This window comes from Euleptes europaea, chromosome 1 (assembly GCF_029931775.1).
Source record: "Euleptes europaea isolate rEulEur1 chromosome 1, rEulEur1.hap1, whole genome shotgun sequence".
NCBI lineage: Eukaryota > Metazoa > Chordata > Lepidosauria > Squamata > Sphaerodactylidae > Euleptes > Euleptes europaea.
The window spans coordinates 97764824-97785169 of NC_079312.1; the positions used below are offsets into that span (position 1 = coordinate 97764824).

General features: G+C 42.1%; 1 protein-coding gene across 2 annotated transcripts in view; it reads left to right on the forward strand.

Annotated features, from left to right (window-relative positions):
* Positions 1–16875, forward strand: part of ARHGAP26 (Rho GTPase activating protein 26) — a 357153-nt gene extending 340278 nt beyond the window's left edge. For both annotated transcript variants that reach the window (XM_056851135.1, XM_056851143.1), the window contains 2 exons: positions 5786–5877; positions 16525–16875. In XM_056851135.1, the coding sequence (XP_056707113.1) occupies positions 5786–5877; positions 16525–16613 (181 nt within the window). In that variant the 3' untranslated portion in view covers positions 16614–16875. The remainder of the gene's footprint in view (positions 1–5785; positions 5878–16524) is intronic.
* The last annotated feature ends 3471 nt before the right edge of the window (positions 16876–20346 follow it).

Genomic DNA, 20346 nt, shown 5'->3' on the forward strand with positions numbered 1-20346 from the left:
CATCAGGAACTTTCCTTGTAAATTAAATGGCCAGTCCACCCCTGGATAGGCAATGTAGATAACCCAATGAGTTGCATTTTTCAGGAATTCCCTCAACAGGACCACAAGTTTACCGATAATTCTTTTTTCCCCTCAGGGCATCTGTATGGGATAAGATTCTATTTGGTCATGAACAGGGCATAGAAAGGGCACACGCATTCACCAAGAGTACAGCCGAATTCAAATTAAAATTAGTGACAACCCCGATATCGTTAACCTCCAGTTCCCATAGTCACGTTTTAGATTCGGTTTTGATGCAAGGCTGCATGCGTCTACTGTCATTTTGAGGAGGGAAATCTCTTGCTAGTCTGTAAACCATACAGGGTCACATGGGCGAGACTCTACTGAGTGCTTTCCTGGCCGAGTGCCATGCTCGGAGGCAAAAAAAAATTAAAAGACTGATCAGAAAGAGCCAGGACTCGTTTATGTCATTGATAATCCAGGCTGGGCTTTGAAGGGCACTGCAGCACAATAGAAGGGCACTGCAGCACCGTGCGTGGATATATAGCGAGGGGCAGGAAGAAGGAGACTGGAGGCCAGATTTACATCATACAGTGGAAAGGCTTTTGCAGAGCTGCTCGTTGGTATTAATCACTGAAGAATGCACTGTATTTGCCGGCTTTTGCCTTCCACAAAGCTGTAAAGTTACAGGATTTCCTGTGTGTGGAGGGGGTCATCCACTCTGTTTTGTCTGTCAAACAGTGTTTCTTCCCGCCGCCTCTTTCCCTGTGATGTCGTGTCTGAGATCATGTCAGTTTTTTATGAAAAGCTCTCTGAACTTCTCTCACATGGGTCTGGTTTCAGGATTATGGATAACTGCGTGGAGTTCGCCAACATTTTCTCTTCTGTAGTATAGAAGACATATGTAACCGATAACCCTGAGTTGTGTAAAAATTCAGATTTACAAACGAATGTTAGGGGAGGGGATGAGAAGATCCTTCGTGGGCAAAGTTCTGTGGGATGTTTATGTAAGGATTACGAAAAGCGAATTTCACAGCAACAGCAGCACCATGTAACTGAAATATTTCCTTGTGGAATGTTTCTGTATTTACCAATTTATTTCCAAGTTTCTGAACTCCAAGCAGTGCCTTGGATCACTGGATTCCTGTTCATCTGGTCCGCAAATGTAAATCCTAGATCTCATTTTCTGCAAGAAACTTAATTATTGGGCGGAGAAGTGCTCTTTGTGCCTTTGTGGGAAGGCAGGTAGTTCTGTGAAAATGCGGTTTTTCTTCTTATGCGCAGTCTAAAGCAGGAATGATAGGAGGGCAGCATTTGTTTTATAGAAGCCTGATTTGTCTGGAAATGTTGCATCCAAGTAAAATACTTGCTGTTACAAAATAGGGATGTTTCCAAACAACATCGACATCCGAACTTCATCCCTTATTTAGGAGTCTGGTCCTGCACATGGAACATTGCTGATGGGTTAGTTTCTTGCCACTCTTCCAGTTCACATTTCCAGAATTTATGAAGACCAATGTATGTGGGCGTGCACATTGCTCTAGCTGCAGCTTTTTTGTTCTGGTCATTCATTCACGTTAATTTATTACTTTGCAGGTAAACCATCCAGATGAGTGATTGTGCATATTAAAATGCTGCTTACGAACTGGAACTGAGGAAAAGCACCCACCCCCTTTAAAAATTAAAAACAGTCTCTGTGCTTTCTGATGAATTAGATTATTTGCAGCTGAACTGCCACACCATAATCCTCACTTAAATCACAGATTATAGTTTAACCCCTTTTTAATGATCCTGGTGAGGGGAAAAACGATTTCTCCCCTCACAATCTGTATGAAATGCAATACTGAGATTGGTCCTGCTTCCAGGGATTTGTAGGGCAGCTCTAAAAGCCTATTCTTGGAAGGTGGAGCCCCCTCTACCAATTAGCAGTTTGTCCTCCTGCCAATTGCAAGGGAGGCAAGGTCTTCATGCCACTGGGGAGGGGGGCGAACCAGAGAACTGCAGACAAGAGAGGCAGAGCTTTGAAGCAGCAGAAGCTATAGCACCTACCCTTTCAACTTCCTCTGCACCTTGCTCCTTCTATATTAGGTCATCATGGGAGGGTCAGGAAGACTGGTGTTCCTTGAGGTGCCAGCCTTCAGGTGGAGCCTGGAGATCTCTTGGAATTACAGCTGATTTCCAAAGTAAAGAGATCAGTTTCCTCGGAGAAAACTGTTGCTTTGAAGGGTGGACTATGGCATTAAACCCCACCGAGGTCCTGCCCCTCCCCAAGCCTGCCTCCCTAGGCTCCTCCCCAAAATCTCACGGAATTTTCCAGTCCAGAGTTGGCATCTCTAGACATTTCCCTCTCACTGTACAGAGTGGCTGGATTCTCTCCCCTTCCCCACCTTGAAGGAAAGGCCACAGAGTCTATGCTTCATATCAGTTCAGTAAAATTGTCTGTCATAAGGGAGATTGTGGGGGGGGGAGTATTCTTAGAAGATCATGCCACCTGTGAAACAAACATCAGACTCTGAACCGGGTTTGATTCCCCACTCCTACACATGAAGCCAGCTGGGTGACCTTGGGTTAGTCACACTCTCAGCCTCACCTACCTCACAGGATTTCTGTAGTGGAGAGGGGAAGGGAAGGTGATTGTAAGCCGGTTTGATTCTTCCTTAAGTGGTAGAGAAAGTCGGCATATGAAAACCAACTCTTCTTCTTCTTCTACCTCCACCACATGATGGTGCTGGTTCTTGCAGCCTCCTGGTCACTTTCTCCTGGACAATTGTCCATTCAGCCATTATCCAGAGACTTAAGGTGACCACCACCTTCCAGGGGTCTAGGCCAAGCCCTTTTCTATCTCAGTCATTGGCTCTGGCTTGCTGAGCTGCTACAGCTCCATCAGGCATAGGCCCTCATTCAGGAGCCTCACCAGTTCTTGCAGAAAGTGTAAGGGAACTGCCATAATGGGCACCAAGGGATGAAAAACGTGAATTATGAAGAGAAGTATTCTGTTGCCCCTGCAACAAGTAAAGAAAGAGACATGGAACAGATCCAGAAATATGTTCAGGGCTCAATGTAGCATCTACCACTCCACCTCACCTTTGCCACGCCTCTGCAATCATCACCTGGCACAAAGCAGATTTTCCACCTCCCTATTCAATTGAATGAAGCTTATTTATCTGGCGTTTCTCCTTTACAAAGGGAAAGACTTGCCTGACCTTTGCCCCAGGAGAGTTCATTGGGCCCAGTACCCAAGAAAAGAGACACACTAACTTCCCCACCCTTAGGAAGAGACTTCCCAGACTCAACTGCCAAATTCCAATGGACATTACCAATAGGTTCTTAAGTTCAAACAGGAAATAAGGAAAATGATTAGAAGAGAGGGATCATCTTTTTAATCAGCTCCAGGCAAAGCTTTTCCCTGCTGAGCATTTAAAAAAATGCTTGTCAACAGCACTGACGCCTTTCAGCTGGAGGTTTCTTCTTTGAAGACCATCCAGCATCCAAATCTAAACCCACCAAACCACTTGGGGAGGCGGCCTTCATCTGCAGCACAGCTTGCTTCATTCTTAGCATCCTTTGAATGCACTATTAAGGAGTGGAGGGAACTCTTAGATCCAAACCTCTCTGCTCAACTGACACAACCAGACTAAACGTTGGAGAAAAGGCAAAAGATCCCTGGCAGCTTCCAGTAACACTGGACCTCTTCTCCATTCTCAAGCACAGCTGTTGTTCCAAATGGAAGCTGAATGGCAAACTCTGCCATCTTTTGGGTGCAGCCCCACGTTGATGTCCACTCTTTCGGCTTTGTGAAAGTCTACAATCTGGGTCTATAATAGCAACAAGGCACAGGAAGCCGATTATGCTTGGTGCAGTCATCTGGGAAATTTTGTCGCCAACATTTTACTTTTCATCAGGGTGGCCTGGATGATGACTTCTGCCCACATATGCTAAGGAGGCAGGTGTCAACTGTTTCAGACATGTAAGGAGGCCAGGGAGCTGCATTTTTTTTCCTTTCCACCTTCTTGTCAGGGAATTACGGTGTGCCAATTTATCGATCTCCCCGCCTGCTGTTGAAGTGCCATCATGGAATCTAAGTGTGTTTGACAAGTGCGTCCTCGTCTGCCTTTGAAGCCTCTCGGTGCACCATCTGAGAAGGCTCTAAGCCTCAAAGATTGTTTTCTTGGTAGCCATAACATCTGGCAGTTCAGTGTCGGAGCTGGGAAGCCGTGAGGAAAAAGCTATGCAGTGTTCAGACTAATAACCATCTTCTGCCCAGATCCCCATTTGTGTAAAAAAAAAAAAAATTAAATGTAGCTTTCTTTGGGGTTTAAAGGCTGACACTACTAATATTTTCCCCTCATCTGTTCCTGGTGAGCAATAGTGGGCTTGATATGTACTTTCAATTCTACACAGACGCTTCTCACAGTATAGGTTTCTGTTTCCTATAACAATAAGTGTTCCTCTGCCAGGCAGGCAGTGAAAATTCATTGCCCTTGAATATATCATATCAGATTTACAGGTTTCAAGTGGCTTTCATGATTAGGGCCACAGATGCCTTCCCAGCTTTCACTGGCAGGTGCTCCCCTTGAAGAATATGGAAGATCAGTCTGTGTGGGCCTCTCTTCATGCAGGGGGCATAAGGCTGACACAGGCCTCCGCCAAGACCGCCAGAAAGCCCCCAGGTCCTAGGGCTTGGTAATTACCAGAGCTTGGAGTACCATTCCCGCCCCCCAATAGTACCTCCTTTAAAATATATTGGTGTAGACTGCCCTTGTACTTACAAAGGGAGAAAAAGACCTTCTTACCGGAGCCAGCATGGTATAGTGGTGTAGTGGTTAAGAGGGGTGGTTTGCAGCGGTGGAGACTGATCTGGTGAATTGTGTTTGATTCCCCACTCCTCCACATGAGCAGCAGATGCTAATCTGGTGAACTGGATTTGTTTCCCCACTCCTCCACATGAAGCCATCTGGGTGACCTTGGGCTAGTCACAGCTCTCTTAGAGCTCTCTCAGCCCCACCTACCTCACAGGGTGTCTGTAGCCCACATTCCTATTTGTTCTGCAGTTCACAGAAGAGTCGGGTACTTTCTAGAGGGCTCCTGCCAGTTCACACAGAGTAATAGCTAGGCTTAATGGGTTTCACTGCTAGTGAGCACTGAGAGTATGTACCTAAAGACAATGAAATTCTGAAGCAGGTAAAGGTTTGAACTCTGCTGCTTTAACAAATGCAGTTCTGGAATAGAGCTAGAAAAAAAATGCTGGGGGGGGAATCCCTCAACAAAAAATACCATCCCAAACGATTTACTGTGCTGAGGTGAGAGAGCGCCAGTGGAGCTTGATAATGTCCACCCCAAGCAGGAACCAGGTATCTAGCTAAATGTTTCTTATCAGCAACTCTCAAAATATTCTCAGCTGACTGCCAAATTGATCCTCTTTTTTCTATCTTACATTCTCTTTTCTTCCCTCACCCTCTGACATAGTCTTACTCAGGATATTGGGCAAGCATGGACATGCCTGAATTTCTAATGCTGTAATAATGGCCTTAGCAAAATGTCTGAAATGATGAAATGTGGTTTCAGCAAAGAACTTTTGGGTTTGGAAAAAGGATATTCTTCCGTTCCTCTCTGCCAACCTTTGCTCTTTTCTTCACCTTGCCTTTTTGCCATTTGGCACCTCTGACAAGCCTTTTAAGTACTTTGCAGGAATGATAAATTTAAAATCTAGTTTTTGTATCTACACATAGAAACAAACATTTAGAAACTCCCCCCCCCAGCTGAATATTTTCTTTTATTTTCACAGCTCACCATCCCGCAAAGCCAGAGCTTTATATGCTTGTAAAGCAGAACATGACTCGGAGCTTTCCTTCACTGCAGGCACCATCTTTGACAACGGTGAGTAGTAGTCAAAGGTGAGGACTCCAACAAAATACAGAAGAAACATTTTGCAAGGACAAGCATTGGGCTGATTTTCTTAAGGCTTATACTTTCCACTGAGTAGGGTAATCGAAAACTGTAGTCACGTGCACACATGCATTCACCTTCAGGGTTGCAAGGGCAAGTGCTTATTTGAAATCTGGCGGACAGAAAGCCTCAGGGAGTCATCTTAAATGGAGAAATGGGTGTGGAAATCCACTTGGCCCCATATATTTAGCACAGCAGATCCCAAACTTTTTGAGTCATGGAGCACTTTTCAGGAGAGAAATTAGTCACGGAGTACTAATTTTCACCTAGCACCTATATACTGAACCGAATGACAGTAGTATTTATCTTTCCAATGTCTTCATGGAGCACTAGGAGATGTTTCGCGGAGCACCAAGTGCTCTGTAGAGCACAGTTTGGGAACCGCTGATTTAGCATAAGCCTTTCCCAGCAGCTCAACTCATTGTTCAGAATATATCGAAAGGCTCTCAGATTAATCAGGTGGATAATGAATCAACAGACAGAGATGGCAAGAACTCTGAAAAGACATTCAAAGTCGAACATGGGTTGGCCAACAGGACCTTGTCTCTCCATGCCTGTAATTGTGTCTGTCTGACTGGGTGACCACACTTGTTGAAAGTTGCCGAAAACTAAGGTTGGCTGCAACTGTGGGGTTTAAGTGAAAACGACTTTATCAGGGCTTGAAAAAGTACAGGTTAAGTGAGATGAGTGAGAAGTAACTATGAAGTTTATTAGTACCTGGACCTCTAGACTGGGGGAAAGCCTATTTCCTGTTTCAGCCAAGAGAAAATATTGTCAGGTAGAGCAAGAAAGATGCTGGTAGAAGCCTTTGTGTTCTTTATTAATTAAGATGCTTCCCCCTGTCTCATGGGCACACAAGGAAGCAGAACAAAACAGCTAGAGGCTGATCAACAGAAACAGTGGATGCTAGGCAAAAATTGATGAGTCTTCCCCAGAGGCCATTGGGATAATATTCCTGGAATATGGCGCACTCTCTAATAAAATACACTACAACCAGTGGGAGGCATTTTGAATATTAAATCTTTAGTTATGGAGTTAAAAAGCTAAAAAAAAAGTGATATATTAATAGAAATGCTTTACAACTGTTCTTAACAGAGAAATAATGACCAATAAGCACATCTGATTTGGCTTCAAATATTTTTTGCTGTGCTTGCTATACTGACTGTATACTGACTGAGCCAGCAAGTGAAATGTGCTACACAAGTCAGTTTCACATTAATCAGACTATGGGTCGAACTTCGATCATCCTTTTTGCAGAGGTTTTGTTTGTTTGCATTTTTCCCCCCAACAACCAAGTAGTTAGGCTGAGATAGAGTGACTAACCCATTTTCACCCAGTGGGCTTTACAGGTGAGTGGGGAATTAGAACACAGGTCTTCGTAATCCTAGTCTGACATGCTGACCACTTCACCACACTGTTAGATACTCTAAAATTACTATGCAATTCCTAGTTGTGTTTCTGTATCCTGCGCAAAAAAAAAAAAAAGATTTACTGTGGATGCCATCTATCTAAATAAAATCGGGACAGTTGGTACAGTCCTTTTGCAAAATTTGAAGACTGATGTAAGCAGACGGTGGTAGTACAAATTTTGTCAACCTTCCTAATACTTTCTTGGATCGAGCCAACCAGAACTTCCTTCCCTTCTCAGTTTGAACACATGAAGCTGCCTTAGGCTGATGGCTTGACTCAGTATATCAAGCTCAGTATTGTCTGTGCTGACTGGCAGCCATTTGGGAGGGTCTTAGGTCTTTCACATCACGTAATACGTCATCTTTGTAAGTGGATACGCCAGGAATTGGACCAGGGACCTGCAGCATGCAAACTCAAGGCAGATGCTCTGTCACTGAGCCTGCCTGCCACAGCATGCCTTCTGATCTCAGTAAAAGGCATGGTTTTTTGTGGAATTGCTTCCCACATCTTCACAACTCTGTAGGGGGTCTGTATATTTTACAAACTTAATTATATTTTACTCACTTCTGTATCCTCCTGTATCTCCTTCACTTTCTGTTTCTGCTGCAGCTCTGAGCAATTAAGGACTCTTAAAAATACTAACTCCATCTGTTAGCTGTTTCTCCACAGTGGATTTGAGTATTTGTCCTAGAAAATTCCTGACCGCTGACAATATCCTTCTGTGCACTTCCCTCGTTCCTTGTTGTAAAAAAAAAAAAGTTTTAATTAGTCATGCGTGATCATTTTTGCTAAACTTATGTATAGCCTTTGTTTCTGGCAAAAATTGTGCTGTTTATAATTGTCCTTCAGTGCAGATGTTGAGACTTTGTTGCTGGCACTGCAGTTTGTGATTTTGAGAGTACAGTTGGTAGCCCAAAACTGTGAACAGGTTCTCCTCCAAAACAGTTAAAGAGCAGGTGTAAGAAAGGAAATCTATCCATTGGGTTGCCTCTTAGTTACTTGGGTTGGGTCAAAATTTAGCCGCCCTATTCAAAATTGTAGGTGCTATGATATGTTCAGGGAGGTTTTGGAAAGAGAGTAGCTGCTAGTCGCAGCAGTGAAAGGATTGATGGACTGTAATGTAAGCACTATCTATAAATCAGGAGCAGCCCAGGTCTTTATAGTTACTTAAATGATTATATAGTAGCCATAGGAAAAACAGGGCAGTGATGTATCAATGCTTTTAGTCCTGAGGACTTAGGTTTTTGACTAGTGGAGCAAATAATACATCTGAATTTAGTAAACTGTAAAAGAGACATAGCAGCTGTTCTCAAATTATTCTCTCAGAACAAAAAAAAACCTAATTATGTGAGGTTGAGAACTGAATAGTTTGACTAAGACAGAATTGCTAAAGTTTGTGCATCTAAGAGACTGCTGCAAATATTACTTCTTCATGTGAGGAGTATTTAACCAGCCAACATAGTGTGTTAGTTCTGAATTATGGTGGGAAACTTTAAAGCTGAAAATTATTTAAATGAAAAACTCTACGTGGGAGTTCTTAATAGGGGTTTGATAAGTGGCCATATCATAAAGAGCCCCGTCTTCTAGTCTAAAAATGTTAATGAATGGCTATGGAAATTAAAATAACTAATGTAACCACATACTTCCCATTAAGTGTTTGAGATGAGGGGGAGGCAGGGGAGAGATGACGGGGCCTGTTTTTTAATTACACGTAAAAATACATGTCAAAGAAAACAAATAAGTGTGGGTGTTCCTGGGCCCTAGGATATTGCAATCTGTCGGAGATAATTTTAAAAAAATGCAAGGTAAGGAAATTAGGTCATTTAACCAAAGCAAATTTGAGAATGCAGAATTAGACTGTGAATATAAAATGTCCATGGACAAACTGGATTGGGAAAAAATAAGCTCTGTGGGGTATGAATTAAAACAGAAATGGAACAGATGCAAAGTCAGCTAGTGCTGCATAGGAAACAGATTAAAAGAAAAAGGGGAAATCTGAACAGTTTAATAAGGGTTGTACAGATTCCATATGGGAGAAGTAGTTTATTAAGAGTCATGGTGATGCAATAAAAAAAATGCATTTTTTTCCCTTCTGGCATTCATTTGTTATCTGCCTGACATCCAGGACCGGAAAGTTCAGACCTGGGCTAGCTGTAAATTTAAGAGGGGATTTCTAATATCTTTAGCTTTTCTTATAGGTTTACTTGGAAGTCTAGTGATGGGGTATTGTTGTGGTTGTGGTTTTAAGTAACCTGAAGAAATATGTCATGTACCGGCTTGCTCATGTGAAGTCCTTTGAGGGTGTCACACGACTTCCATTTTGTTGATAGTTTTAAATCTTTTTTTTTTAAGAAGTGAGTGCTTTTTTTGGGGGGGATAAATACACAGTCTGAATCCGAGAGAGAAAATGTCCAGATCCAACCAGAGTGCAACTGTTCCACGGCTCTTCATCGTTTTGCTGGTTTGATCATCAGAGGAACATTTGGGTCATTTTTGCATGGTAATTAGCAGCGCGTTCCAGGCTGAATTGCCCCACATATTTTTTTGAATTTTTCACGCTGAACCGTCATTCCAGAAGTGACTGCGAAGCCAGCGCATACCTGCTTCGCATTACTAAAGAGCCCATTTAACGCGACCTTTGGTGTTTGCCACGAAGAATCCCCCTCAAGGAACCATGCAAAACAACATCGGCGCGTTAGCGATGCACATGCTAATGGCTATGCAAACAGGAACGAAGGAGCAGGCGAGTGGAAGGGGGGAATTTCTCCTTTTGCGCCAGGACCATGAATAGGCATTTTTAAAGTCGTATTTTAAAAAAGAGCTGTGAGTGAGCATCAAAACTGACCATGCAAAAATGGCCTTGGTGTTCAATATTAAAACAAAGCACTTAATATTTAAACAGGAAAGTGTACTTCTTCTGATTCAGAAAAAGATTTCTATTTCTGATTTGGTTGAGTAAGGGTTTCCCCCCCCCCTTTCCTTTGTCCCCATAAAATAAGTGGGTTAGAATGAAATAAGAAATGGGGGGGGGGGAGAATATAGAGAGTAAGTACACAGAAGGTTGCTACTCTTTTATAATAATGATTCAAGACGGGTGGGATACTAATTAGATAAATATTCCCAAATAAATATTTTTGGTCCTCTCATGTACTGACAGGATCAGTGGTAAAGGCAGAATTTGATCTACCCAGGTCATTTTATACTTCATTTTATATATAAACTGTGCAATCCTGAAGAGGGGGGCGGAGCCGCACAGGAACCAGTGTGACCCCTACGCCGGCGTCCATACCACTTGCACCATGCAAACTGGCACGGACGCCGGTGTAGGGCAACTTACGCTGGCCCTGCGGGAGCGGTGCAACAGTGAAGGGCTCGGGCGCTGACACAGCCTCCTAGAAGAGTTCTAATGGTGCAACTCCCCACACCAGAATCCAGGGGGTGTTCCCAGGACGGAGCCACCTCTGTGCCATTTCCTAAGCCCTTTCAGACCAGGAACACCCACTCTGCCCTTACTTGAGTTTACACCACCGAAAATGGAGGCATAGCCCCGTGGAACGCTATGGAGCGATTCCATGGGGCTTTCAGGTAAGGGCAGGATTTTTGCTTCAGTGGGGGGGCTGGAATTTGTTCTGGAGGCGGCGCAGGTGCACTGTCTCTGGGTGCCTCCTAACCCCCACCCTCAGGAATGGGCTGCCCATTTCACTACCACTTATTTAGACTGGGAATCAAATGGAAACTTCTCTTCCTAAATGTGTACATATGAAGCTGCCTTAGATTTAGTCAGACTATTAGTCCATCTAGTATAGTGTTTTTTACTCCGACTAAATGGAGGGTGGAGCAGAATTAGCAATAGTCTGATATTTTCGCATTTATGTTACCATTTGTTTAATTTGCTTTACAGCCCATCTTCACCCAAAGGTGTCAAAAGAAGGTACTAGGTTCAATTCACAAATCTTTACGAAGATGAACTCACTCTCATAGCACCCTGTTCTTCCCCTATCCCTGCCTAGTTAGCTGTTAATAATAACTCAAGTGTCACAGTGCTCACTACCAATGATATTGTATGCTTTCTCTTTAAGGATCATCACTGGAGATACACCAATGTCCATTTTCATCTCCACCCTACTGTAAACGTCGACAAGTCGCCAGCTTATTCTTTAGCTGGGAGCTGGCTCTGTCATGTCCTGCTATCCTTGTGCTTAAATGTCTTCTTGGAATTTGAATCAGTAAGGGAAGGTCTTTTTCCAAAGCAAAGCATAGGAAATCCCTTTAATGAACAGGGCCGAAAAAGAATATTTCTTGACTACTGAAGGTTAGCTTTCCAGATTTTTTTTTATAAAACCCCATTCACTCCCAAGAGTTTTTTTTTGTTTTGTTTTTTTTTGTATTATCAGCATAGAAACAGAAATGGCTTCTTCATAATATTTCCTTCCTTCCTTCCTTCCTTCTCCTCCTCTTATGGGCCAGCATGTATGACTAGGCTTATATAACCCTGTTGTCATCACAGTGGTTTTCACAAACAGGAATATAATTTCCTAAGGTCTGTTAACTATATAAACACAGAGCTTTAAAAAATGTAAGGGTGGAGAAAAGAGGCATGGACATGGATTCAAAGACAATGTAGTATGGATTGAATGGAGAGGAATTTTAGGCTAAAGAATATGCCATCTGGGAAGGCAGATAGAATTTAAACTTCAGCACTGGGGAAAAGCGGGTGTGTGCATTAGCGGAATGAGAAAGAAATCTTTAGGAAGAGCATCACAGAGCTCCAGCTGGTAGTTTAATCCCCGAGTACTCACCCCATATTGAAATTAAGCCTGAATATCTCTATCTGTATTTGATCATATCCACTATTCTCCAATTATTATAATTTAAGGCTGCGAGCAACTTGGAGCAGGGATTAATCTTTTACTTTTTTGTTATGTTACTCTATACACATAGGTGGAAGTAGGTAATAACAATAACTATTACTACTGTTGCTGCTAATATTATTGCTGTTGTTATAAATATTTATTAGCTGCCTTTCTTCCTTATGGAGATCAAGGCAGCTTACAATATAGATAAAATACATAAAAGATAGTACATAAAATACTTCATAATTTAAAATCACAGTTTAGGACATACAGTAAATTAGTCAAATGTGATCCTAAATAATAGCATCTTCAACTGCCTCCTAAAGATTGAAAGGGAGGTGCACCTCCCTGAGGAGGTTATTCCATCATTGTGGGGCTGCCACTGAAAAGGCCCTCCCTTGTGTACCCACCAAAAGAGCTTCTTTGGTTGATGGGAGTCAAGATCACAGGGAGGGGACCTCCTAATTCCCTGGCAGGGATATATGTTTAAGCCCAGAGGGGGAAAAATATAGGGATTATTCAGACTAATGTTTGAAATCATAAAACTGAATTAATAACATTTGCAGTTACTTGCAAGGCAGAGGATTTAATCAACAGTTAATTCACAGTAAATACTCAGACTGGTGGCGTTAAACAAAAAGAAGTATAGAAGATAAACTTCCTTCTCATCCGAGTTGCTATAGGACCGTGTTGGCGAACCTATGGCATGCGTGCCGCAGCCGTCATGCCGAGCCCTCTCTGTTGCCGTGGTGTGAGCGCTGAGGGCGGTGCTCCTTCTCCCCAAGCCCATGCTCCCCAAGCCTGCGCTGGCGCCCTCCCTCTCAGCTGAGCTGCAGCTGCAGCTCAGCTGTTGGGGGCCCGCCCTCTTCAGTTTGGACCGGGAGGCTGTGGCCAAGCACCTTGCCATGCCCCCCCTCTCAGCTGAGCTGTGGGGCCTCCGCCCGTCTTCAGTTTGTCTGGGGCCCCGCCCGTCTAAAAAAGCATTTAGAAAATTTTGCATTTGCAGACAATCCTACAAGCCATCAGAAAATCTTAAAGGAATTTTCTAGCATTGTAGCAGCTGCAAAGGTGAATTTTAGTAACAGATTTTTACAGTTCCGTAAGATGGAGACAACCTTGCCACACACACCCTCGTTTGTGGGGGGGGGGGCGCCCGTCTTCAGTTTGTCTGGGGCCCTGCCCATCTAAAAAAGCATTTAGAAAATTCTACAACATTTGCAAACAATCCTACAAGCCATCAGGAAATCTACAAGGAATTTTCTAGCATTGTAGCAGCTGCAAAGGTGAATTTTAGTAACAGATTTTTACAGTTCCCTAAGATGGAGACAACCCTGTGTTTTCTTACTTCTCCAGATAAAGCCAAATTTGAAGAACTTGATCTTTCCTGCCTACACTGGTTAGATTTAGAAAATCTGGAAATGGAGCTAATAGAATTTCAAGAAAGCTCTATCTGGAAAAATAAATTTTATGACCTGCGTGAAACACTTGAGAAGAAAGAAGGGATGCCAAAGGACAGCACAGTTAGTTCTGAAAATGAAATCCTTAAAGTGTGGAATTCTCTGCCAAATAATTTTAAGTCAATGAAAGCACTTGGGATTGCTTTCCTTACTTTGTTTGGATCATCTTATGCTTGTGAGCAGCTGTTTTCAGCTTTGAATTATATCAGATCTGACACCACAAACAGGCTAACAGATGACCTGAGTGCTGCATGTGTTGCTCTCAAACTTACAAAGTATGAGCCAAGGGTAGACGAATTATCAGCATGCACACAACAGCAAAAATCACATTAATTGTTCAAAAAATTTGACGATGTCCTCAAAGATGTCACAAAAATGGTGAATTACATCATGGCTCGTGCTCTGAATTGTTGACAGTTTCAAGCACTTCTTGAGAAGGTTCAGGCACAGTATAATTGTTTACTTATGTACAATAATGTCCGGTGGCTGAGCAGAGGACGAATCCTGGAGAGATGCATACCAAATGCAGACTTTTACCTTTCAATAAAAAGTTGTTTGTATCATTTAAAGCTCTGTTACTGTGTTTTTCTTTTAACGCAAAAAAGGTGAATGTATGAGTTGTTTTTTCTAAAATAAAACCTCAGTATTCAGGTTAAATTGCCGTATTGGCACTTGGCGATAAATAAGTGGGTTTTGGGTTGCAGTTTGGGCACTCGGTCTCTAAAAGGTTCACCATCACCTCTATAGGACATATTGCTCACTGTGCTTGTCCCTTTTCTGACAGGATTATCTTTCATCTTAGAATTCCTCCAGAAGATCCCCTCCATGTCCCTTGGGCTGCTCTCTCTCTCTCTCTCAGACAGTCTGCAGGGTTCTTGTGGAGGTCATAGTAAACGAACCTCTAGATGTCTGTTTAAAGGAACAAAAGAAAAAGGGCCCATATTGTATTATTTTATAGGGTTTGTTGAAAGATTCAGCGATTTTTGCCCTTTTAATCAAGAATGTTTTGCCTGCAGCAGAAGGAGATAGGCTTGACCACAATCACATAACAGAATTTCCCTGCCAAAATTTCAGAAGACGTTTTAGTACCATCATCCTCACTACCAGGCAGTTGACTCCTGTGTGGAGCAGTCAGTTGCCATACCCTGATCAACTACCTCATCACAGTGGCTGGAATGGGTCCCTGCTTCCCTAGCATTGGGCTTCCTGAGTCAGTATGAAGTAGATCTCTGAAAGAGAAGTCAGTGTGAGACACATTTCCTTTTCACAGTAGAAAGTCTGCAACCTCCCATCCAGCTTCATCAGTGGAGGAATCTCTGATCCTCACTTGCTTATGCGGAGACAAGTTATCCCCAGCAGCCAAGAATCTTGAACCTTATTTGTCTCCTTTGGCTCAAAGGGTTAGCTTAATTGTCCCGTCAGTGCCCACTCATAAAGGCCTATGAGTGCTCTTTCTGGAACTGCATTGTATTCTTTGTTCCAGGGGATTCTGGAAGACCTAAAGGTTCCATTATTTTATTAGTGAACCCTGACCTCCAACTCAGTTCTCACAGCCATAACATTCTCCTCAAGAGGAGGATAGAGGCAGCTTCCTCCTCCTCCTTCTTCACTTCATTCAGAGAATTGGTTACTAACTTTTTGGGGGCAGTTCTCATTTGGATAAATGAATTTATTACTGCTATTAAATGCAAGTCTGTGAATGGTGGACTCAACAATATCTCTCATTGCTGTTCTTGTTGTGGATTCCTCCCTGGATGTGGTCCAATCCAATGCCCAGGCCAAGGCATCTTCAGCTGTTGCCAGCAGAAACATCTGGCTGCAGCCTTGCAACGTTGATCCAGACTCCCATACCAGGCTGTGTAACAAAACATTCTCCTGAGGAAAGATATTTGGCCAGCAATTGGTCTCTTTCAGTGGGATGCAAGGAAACTTGTGTCCTAAGCCAAACCCTCACAGTCTTGTTCATACAAGTTATTTAGCAGATTCAAGGATTGCAGAGTTTTCAGGTTCAAGCAAAATAGCAATATACCAACCTCCCACCATGGGGGATGCTTTTTCAGGTAATATACCTCAATTTTGCCAACTTCAAGTGAGTGAAGAAGTCCAACACAAAACGATACCAAGCTCACCAGGCTGATCCGGCCCATGAGCCAGCAAAGGCGGCCACCTCCCCCACACACACAGAACTCTTGACCTGGGCTGGTGATCCTGCTGTTAAATAAATTAAAATATTGTACGCGTGTTCTTATTTTAAGCATGTTTGTATTTTAAGTAAAAAAATAAAAAATATCATTAATCGGCTTTGCCTATGTCTTCTATAAAGTTTGTATCTCGGTACCTGGCATTACATTTTATGGTACACATGGCCCAGCCTGACCAAGTGACATTTATGTCATATCCAGCCCTCATAACAAATTAGTTCAACACCTCTGCTATAATCTGTGTCCTTTTCCTTAACCTTTCTGTCTATCGCTGTATTCAGTAAAGATCAAATTCAGTTAAATTAAATGTCCTCTCTCAGATTTCTCTAAGTTTTGCTTCAGGATTGCTGCTGTGTATACACAGACTTGAAAATCCCATATCCAGGTTGGGAGGTGTATGTGTAAAGGCACTTGTATGTTATGGTATGTTATGGGCATGTTATTGTTCATGCATTGTCTGGGTACATTAGGGGCTACTCCTCTTAGAGGAAGTCTTAACTGGAGGAGAAAATGGAGCCTGTAGCCATAAAGAGGGGCTATTCCAGTGGGTAAGTTGCTTAACAACAACCACCAAGAACTGGACATGTACAGGTAAAACAAAACTCCTGGTTTTATAATTCAGATTTATGCATTAATAATTTGTATTTTTCTTTCCAGTTCATCCATCTCAAGAGCCTGGCTGGTTGGAAGGAACCCTGAATGGAAAGACAGGATTGATTCCGGAGAACTATGTCGAGTTTCTATAACTATGGACACATTCATACACAACATTGCTGAGCTTTACATGGTATCCATGACAACTGCTGATTAGTGTATTGTAGATCATTTGCTGTTTGCCACTGTGAAAAAGCAAGGTGAAGGACTCCTATACCTGTTCAGAAGAATGTTTATGTAAATAATAATTGTATGTTTCTTCTTATGTAACGTATTGTTTGTGCGAAGACACTGCAGAAAATGGCAAGGAGCAGATGGATGAGAAGGCTTTGGTGGGGATCTTTCAACTGTTCCAGGAAGGGTGTCTTTGAATTTTCTGAGTCATGGCTTGTTCCAGTTTTGAAGGATATGGTATGAATACTGAATGAACGTGGCTTAAAACCTTTCAGGGCTGCTTTCTATTTAACTGGATCCACTTGCAAAAAACACACACAAAAGGATTGCAGGTTGGCCTTTCGATCCCATACCAGTTGGCATCCAGGCAAGGAGAAAAGAGCAAAGAGCGACACCCCTATAGCTTTCCTCTGGGCTGGCAAAAATAAACATTTGAATTGCTGAGAGGAAGGCATGTCTGTTCCTTTTATCTTTAGCAGGTGAAAGTAATGTTTATATACATCAAGGCACTAATGGCTTACTGCTGCAGAGACTAGCCAACCTTGACAGGATTCAATCCATTCTCAGCACATAAATAATTCCTGTAATGAGAAAAGCATCACCACCGACACCATAAAAAAGGCAGTCGTTGCATTACAGTAATGCCTTTAACTTTTTAATGCCCCCAAAGTTGAACGGTCTCCACAGTGAGTGTAGCAATTGTGAAGTGGCAAGTCCCAAACAATCATTAGCAATATGAAGGGAAAAAATGGACCAAAACTCATAATCACTTTATTTATTTAAAAAAAAAAGTTCAGAAGGTTTCTGAGTAAAACGTCTGCAGTCTCTGCCAACAAATGTTTCCTTCTGAGGGGTGGAAGGACGCACAAGATTGCAGCTTCTATAGAATAGCACACCATCCGAGTGACTGGGGATCATTTTGTTGTCACTTACCAGCACAAGTTTGTAGAAACAAACACCCACAATCTACTAATTGCAAATCTCGTTCTCTTTTCTTGTGCATGGGCTACTTCTGTCAATCATAACGGCTGCTTTCCAAGATGGTGCCCTGAGCTTGCTTTGTACCTTGCTGTTGTCTGGTGTGTAGTGATCGTTCTAATGCAGTCAGCTCCCTTCAAATCTTATATTTGTTGTGTAGCCAAGTGAAAACTTTAAAACACACACATACACAAAAGTATTAGGATTTGTGATCTTTTTTCACCATTAATGATGCCTTTCATTTATGCCTTTTCAGTGAATTCGGGGTGGGAGGAGCTGGCTCATCCTTGAGATGATGATGGCAACCACCCATTGTGTTTTGTATGCTATTTCACAAAGTTGTAGATCTGATATTTAAGGATAACTGCATGATTTGAAAGCCAGTCTTTCCAGATATCATGTAGCATTTTCTGTGTCCAGTGAGAATAGATTAGTCTACCTGCAGAAATAGATATGGGCAGTTCCTGGTGGACAGTGTTCAATTTTACCTAGCTGCAGCATTATCATATTTTAGTGCTCATAGACCTTTTTTCCCAGTTTTAAAATGTGCTTTTTAATTTAATCTTAAATTCTTGAGTGGTCGCATTGGTGTATGTTTCACTGATAGATTGTTTGAACATTGAGCTGTAAATATGATGATTTGAAATGTGAGGTAAAAGTTTTTATATATCCTGATTTTTAACAGAGATGTAATAAAGTAGACATGCAGTGTTTGTGGGAAACCTGTTTGACAGGAGATTCAAAGGCAAGCACAAATATACACCCTAACGTAATCTTTTCTGCCCTTCATCATTTTGACTTCTTTTCTGTAAGGCAGCTGATAGTAACTTCTGAAGGAAAATGGCAGGTATGACTTTCTGCAGTTGCCAGTCTCCCGGTGGGGATGGAAATTCTCCTAGAATTACAGCTAAACTCCATAGTCCAGACTACAAAAATCATTTCCCATAGAAGAAATGGCAGGTTTGGAGGGTGGACTCTATCGAATCAAGTCCCTCCCCAAACTGCACCCTCTGAAAGCTCCATTTCCATATCCCTAAGAATTTCCCAAGCTGGAGCTGGCAACCCAATATCATGTATTGTTCTTTTTAAAGTTTTGATGTTTACTGAATGAATACATATATTGTATGCAGGATTCATCTCTTTTTTTAAGATCTGGGGGTGTTGCTATTTTTGAATCATGCAAAAATATATGCTGTTCGTTTTTCCAATTCATGAATGTCTTCCTTTTCTTCCCACAAGACAGTGGGACTCTTTTCTCAAGACCAACGTGTGGATTTTCATAAACAGTTTTTGGAAAAAAATGTGATCTTTTGTTTTTCATTCCTAGAAAGCTCACCAGCTTTCTGCACCAGTTTATGTAATTGTGGTTTCTGTTGCATCAGCCCTCATTGTGTGGAGGTTGGCTATAGGCCTTTCATTTTTTTGTGTTGTCATCCCACAAGGAAACGTGTTCCCTTTGCTTGGTTTTCTCTCCTTAAAATGGATTATCATTAAAAAGAAGAGGAGCAACCAGCCGACAGAAGTCTTTTTAAAAAATAATGGAAAGATTTCCTACTTATTAAGGTTCTTCCATCCACAACATTTTGAACCTTGTAACCTCCTCCTGTTATTCATCAATATTAAACCACTGTGAATAGGACATAATTCACTTCAGACATTTGGCATTTCTGAGACAAAGGGAGCCCAAGAAAAATGACTGTGATGTAGTAAAGTGGACTGCACCAGTTCACATTGCAAATGGGGGGATGCCTTTATTGAACGGCTCACTTACGTTTTAAAGAAATCACTGCAAGTGAAAAATATTACATCCATAATGACAGAATCTAGCCCAGCTTTAAAATAAAGCACGAGTTTGTTTACTTTCAGGGACATCTGTTTTAATATAGGGAGGGACTCGAAAATGTAACCTACTCCCCCATCTGCAATCTCTAGTTCATCCTACTGTCTTAGAATTCAGCCAGCTCATTCTGCTGCATCCTGGTGTGGTAGAATACAAGGTGGTAAAATGTACTGTACCGCTTCAGACTGGAGGTGAGGGATGCCATTTTAATTGCTCCCTCACATTTAAAAACAATCTTTGCGCATTGTAGAGGAAAGTATTCGTCTAGCCTGGTCCCTATGTGAATATTTTCTATTTGTACTGAGGTTTTTTTTTTTAATTATTCCAATTTAAACAATTATACTTCACCTACATCCCAAAATGGTACAATCCAGGGCACTGAGAGCCCTGTCCTTACAAAAATATTAACATTATATTATAACCATCAAACTAAAAATCAAACCTATACTTCATTGTCAGAGACCTAAAGCAAATCTGTTTCTGAGACTGAATTATACAGTACAGGGAAATTAGACTTTTTAGCTATATCACATACCAACAACTCTGCTGTGCCCTTTCCCCCCTCCAGTCTGGAAGAGCTCATGAATCCTAGGGGAAAATGCATTTGAAATGGCAGCTCCTTCGGGATTAATGTTATCTTTTTGGGGAGCCAGTTTCAATCTCTGGCAGCTTCTACAGCCTCACAACTGGAAATGCAGCAATAGCTGCTACACTCCCTAGGCTATGCCCTTTCTTCCGTGCTGTCATGTGTTGACTAAAATAGAAGACTTGGGAGGAAGCTTGTAAAAAACAAAGATAACATAGCTGAGATTCCAAGTTGTAACCCTTTAACA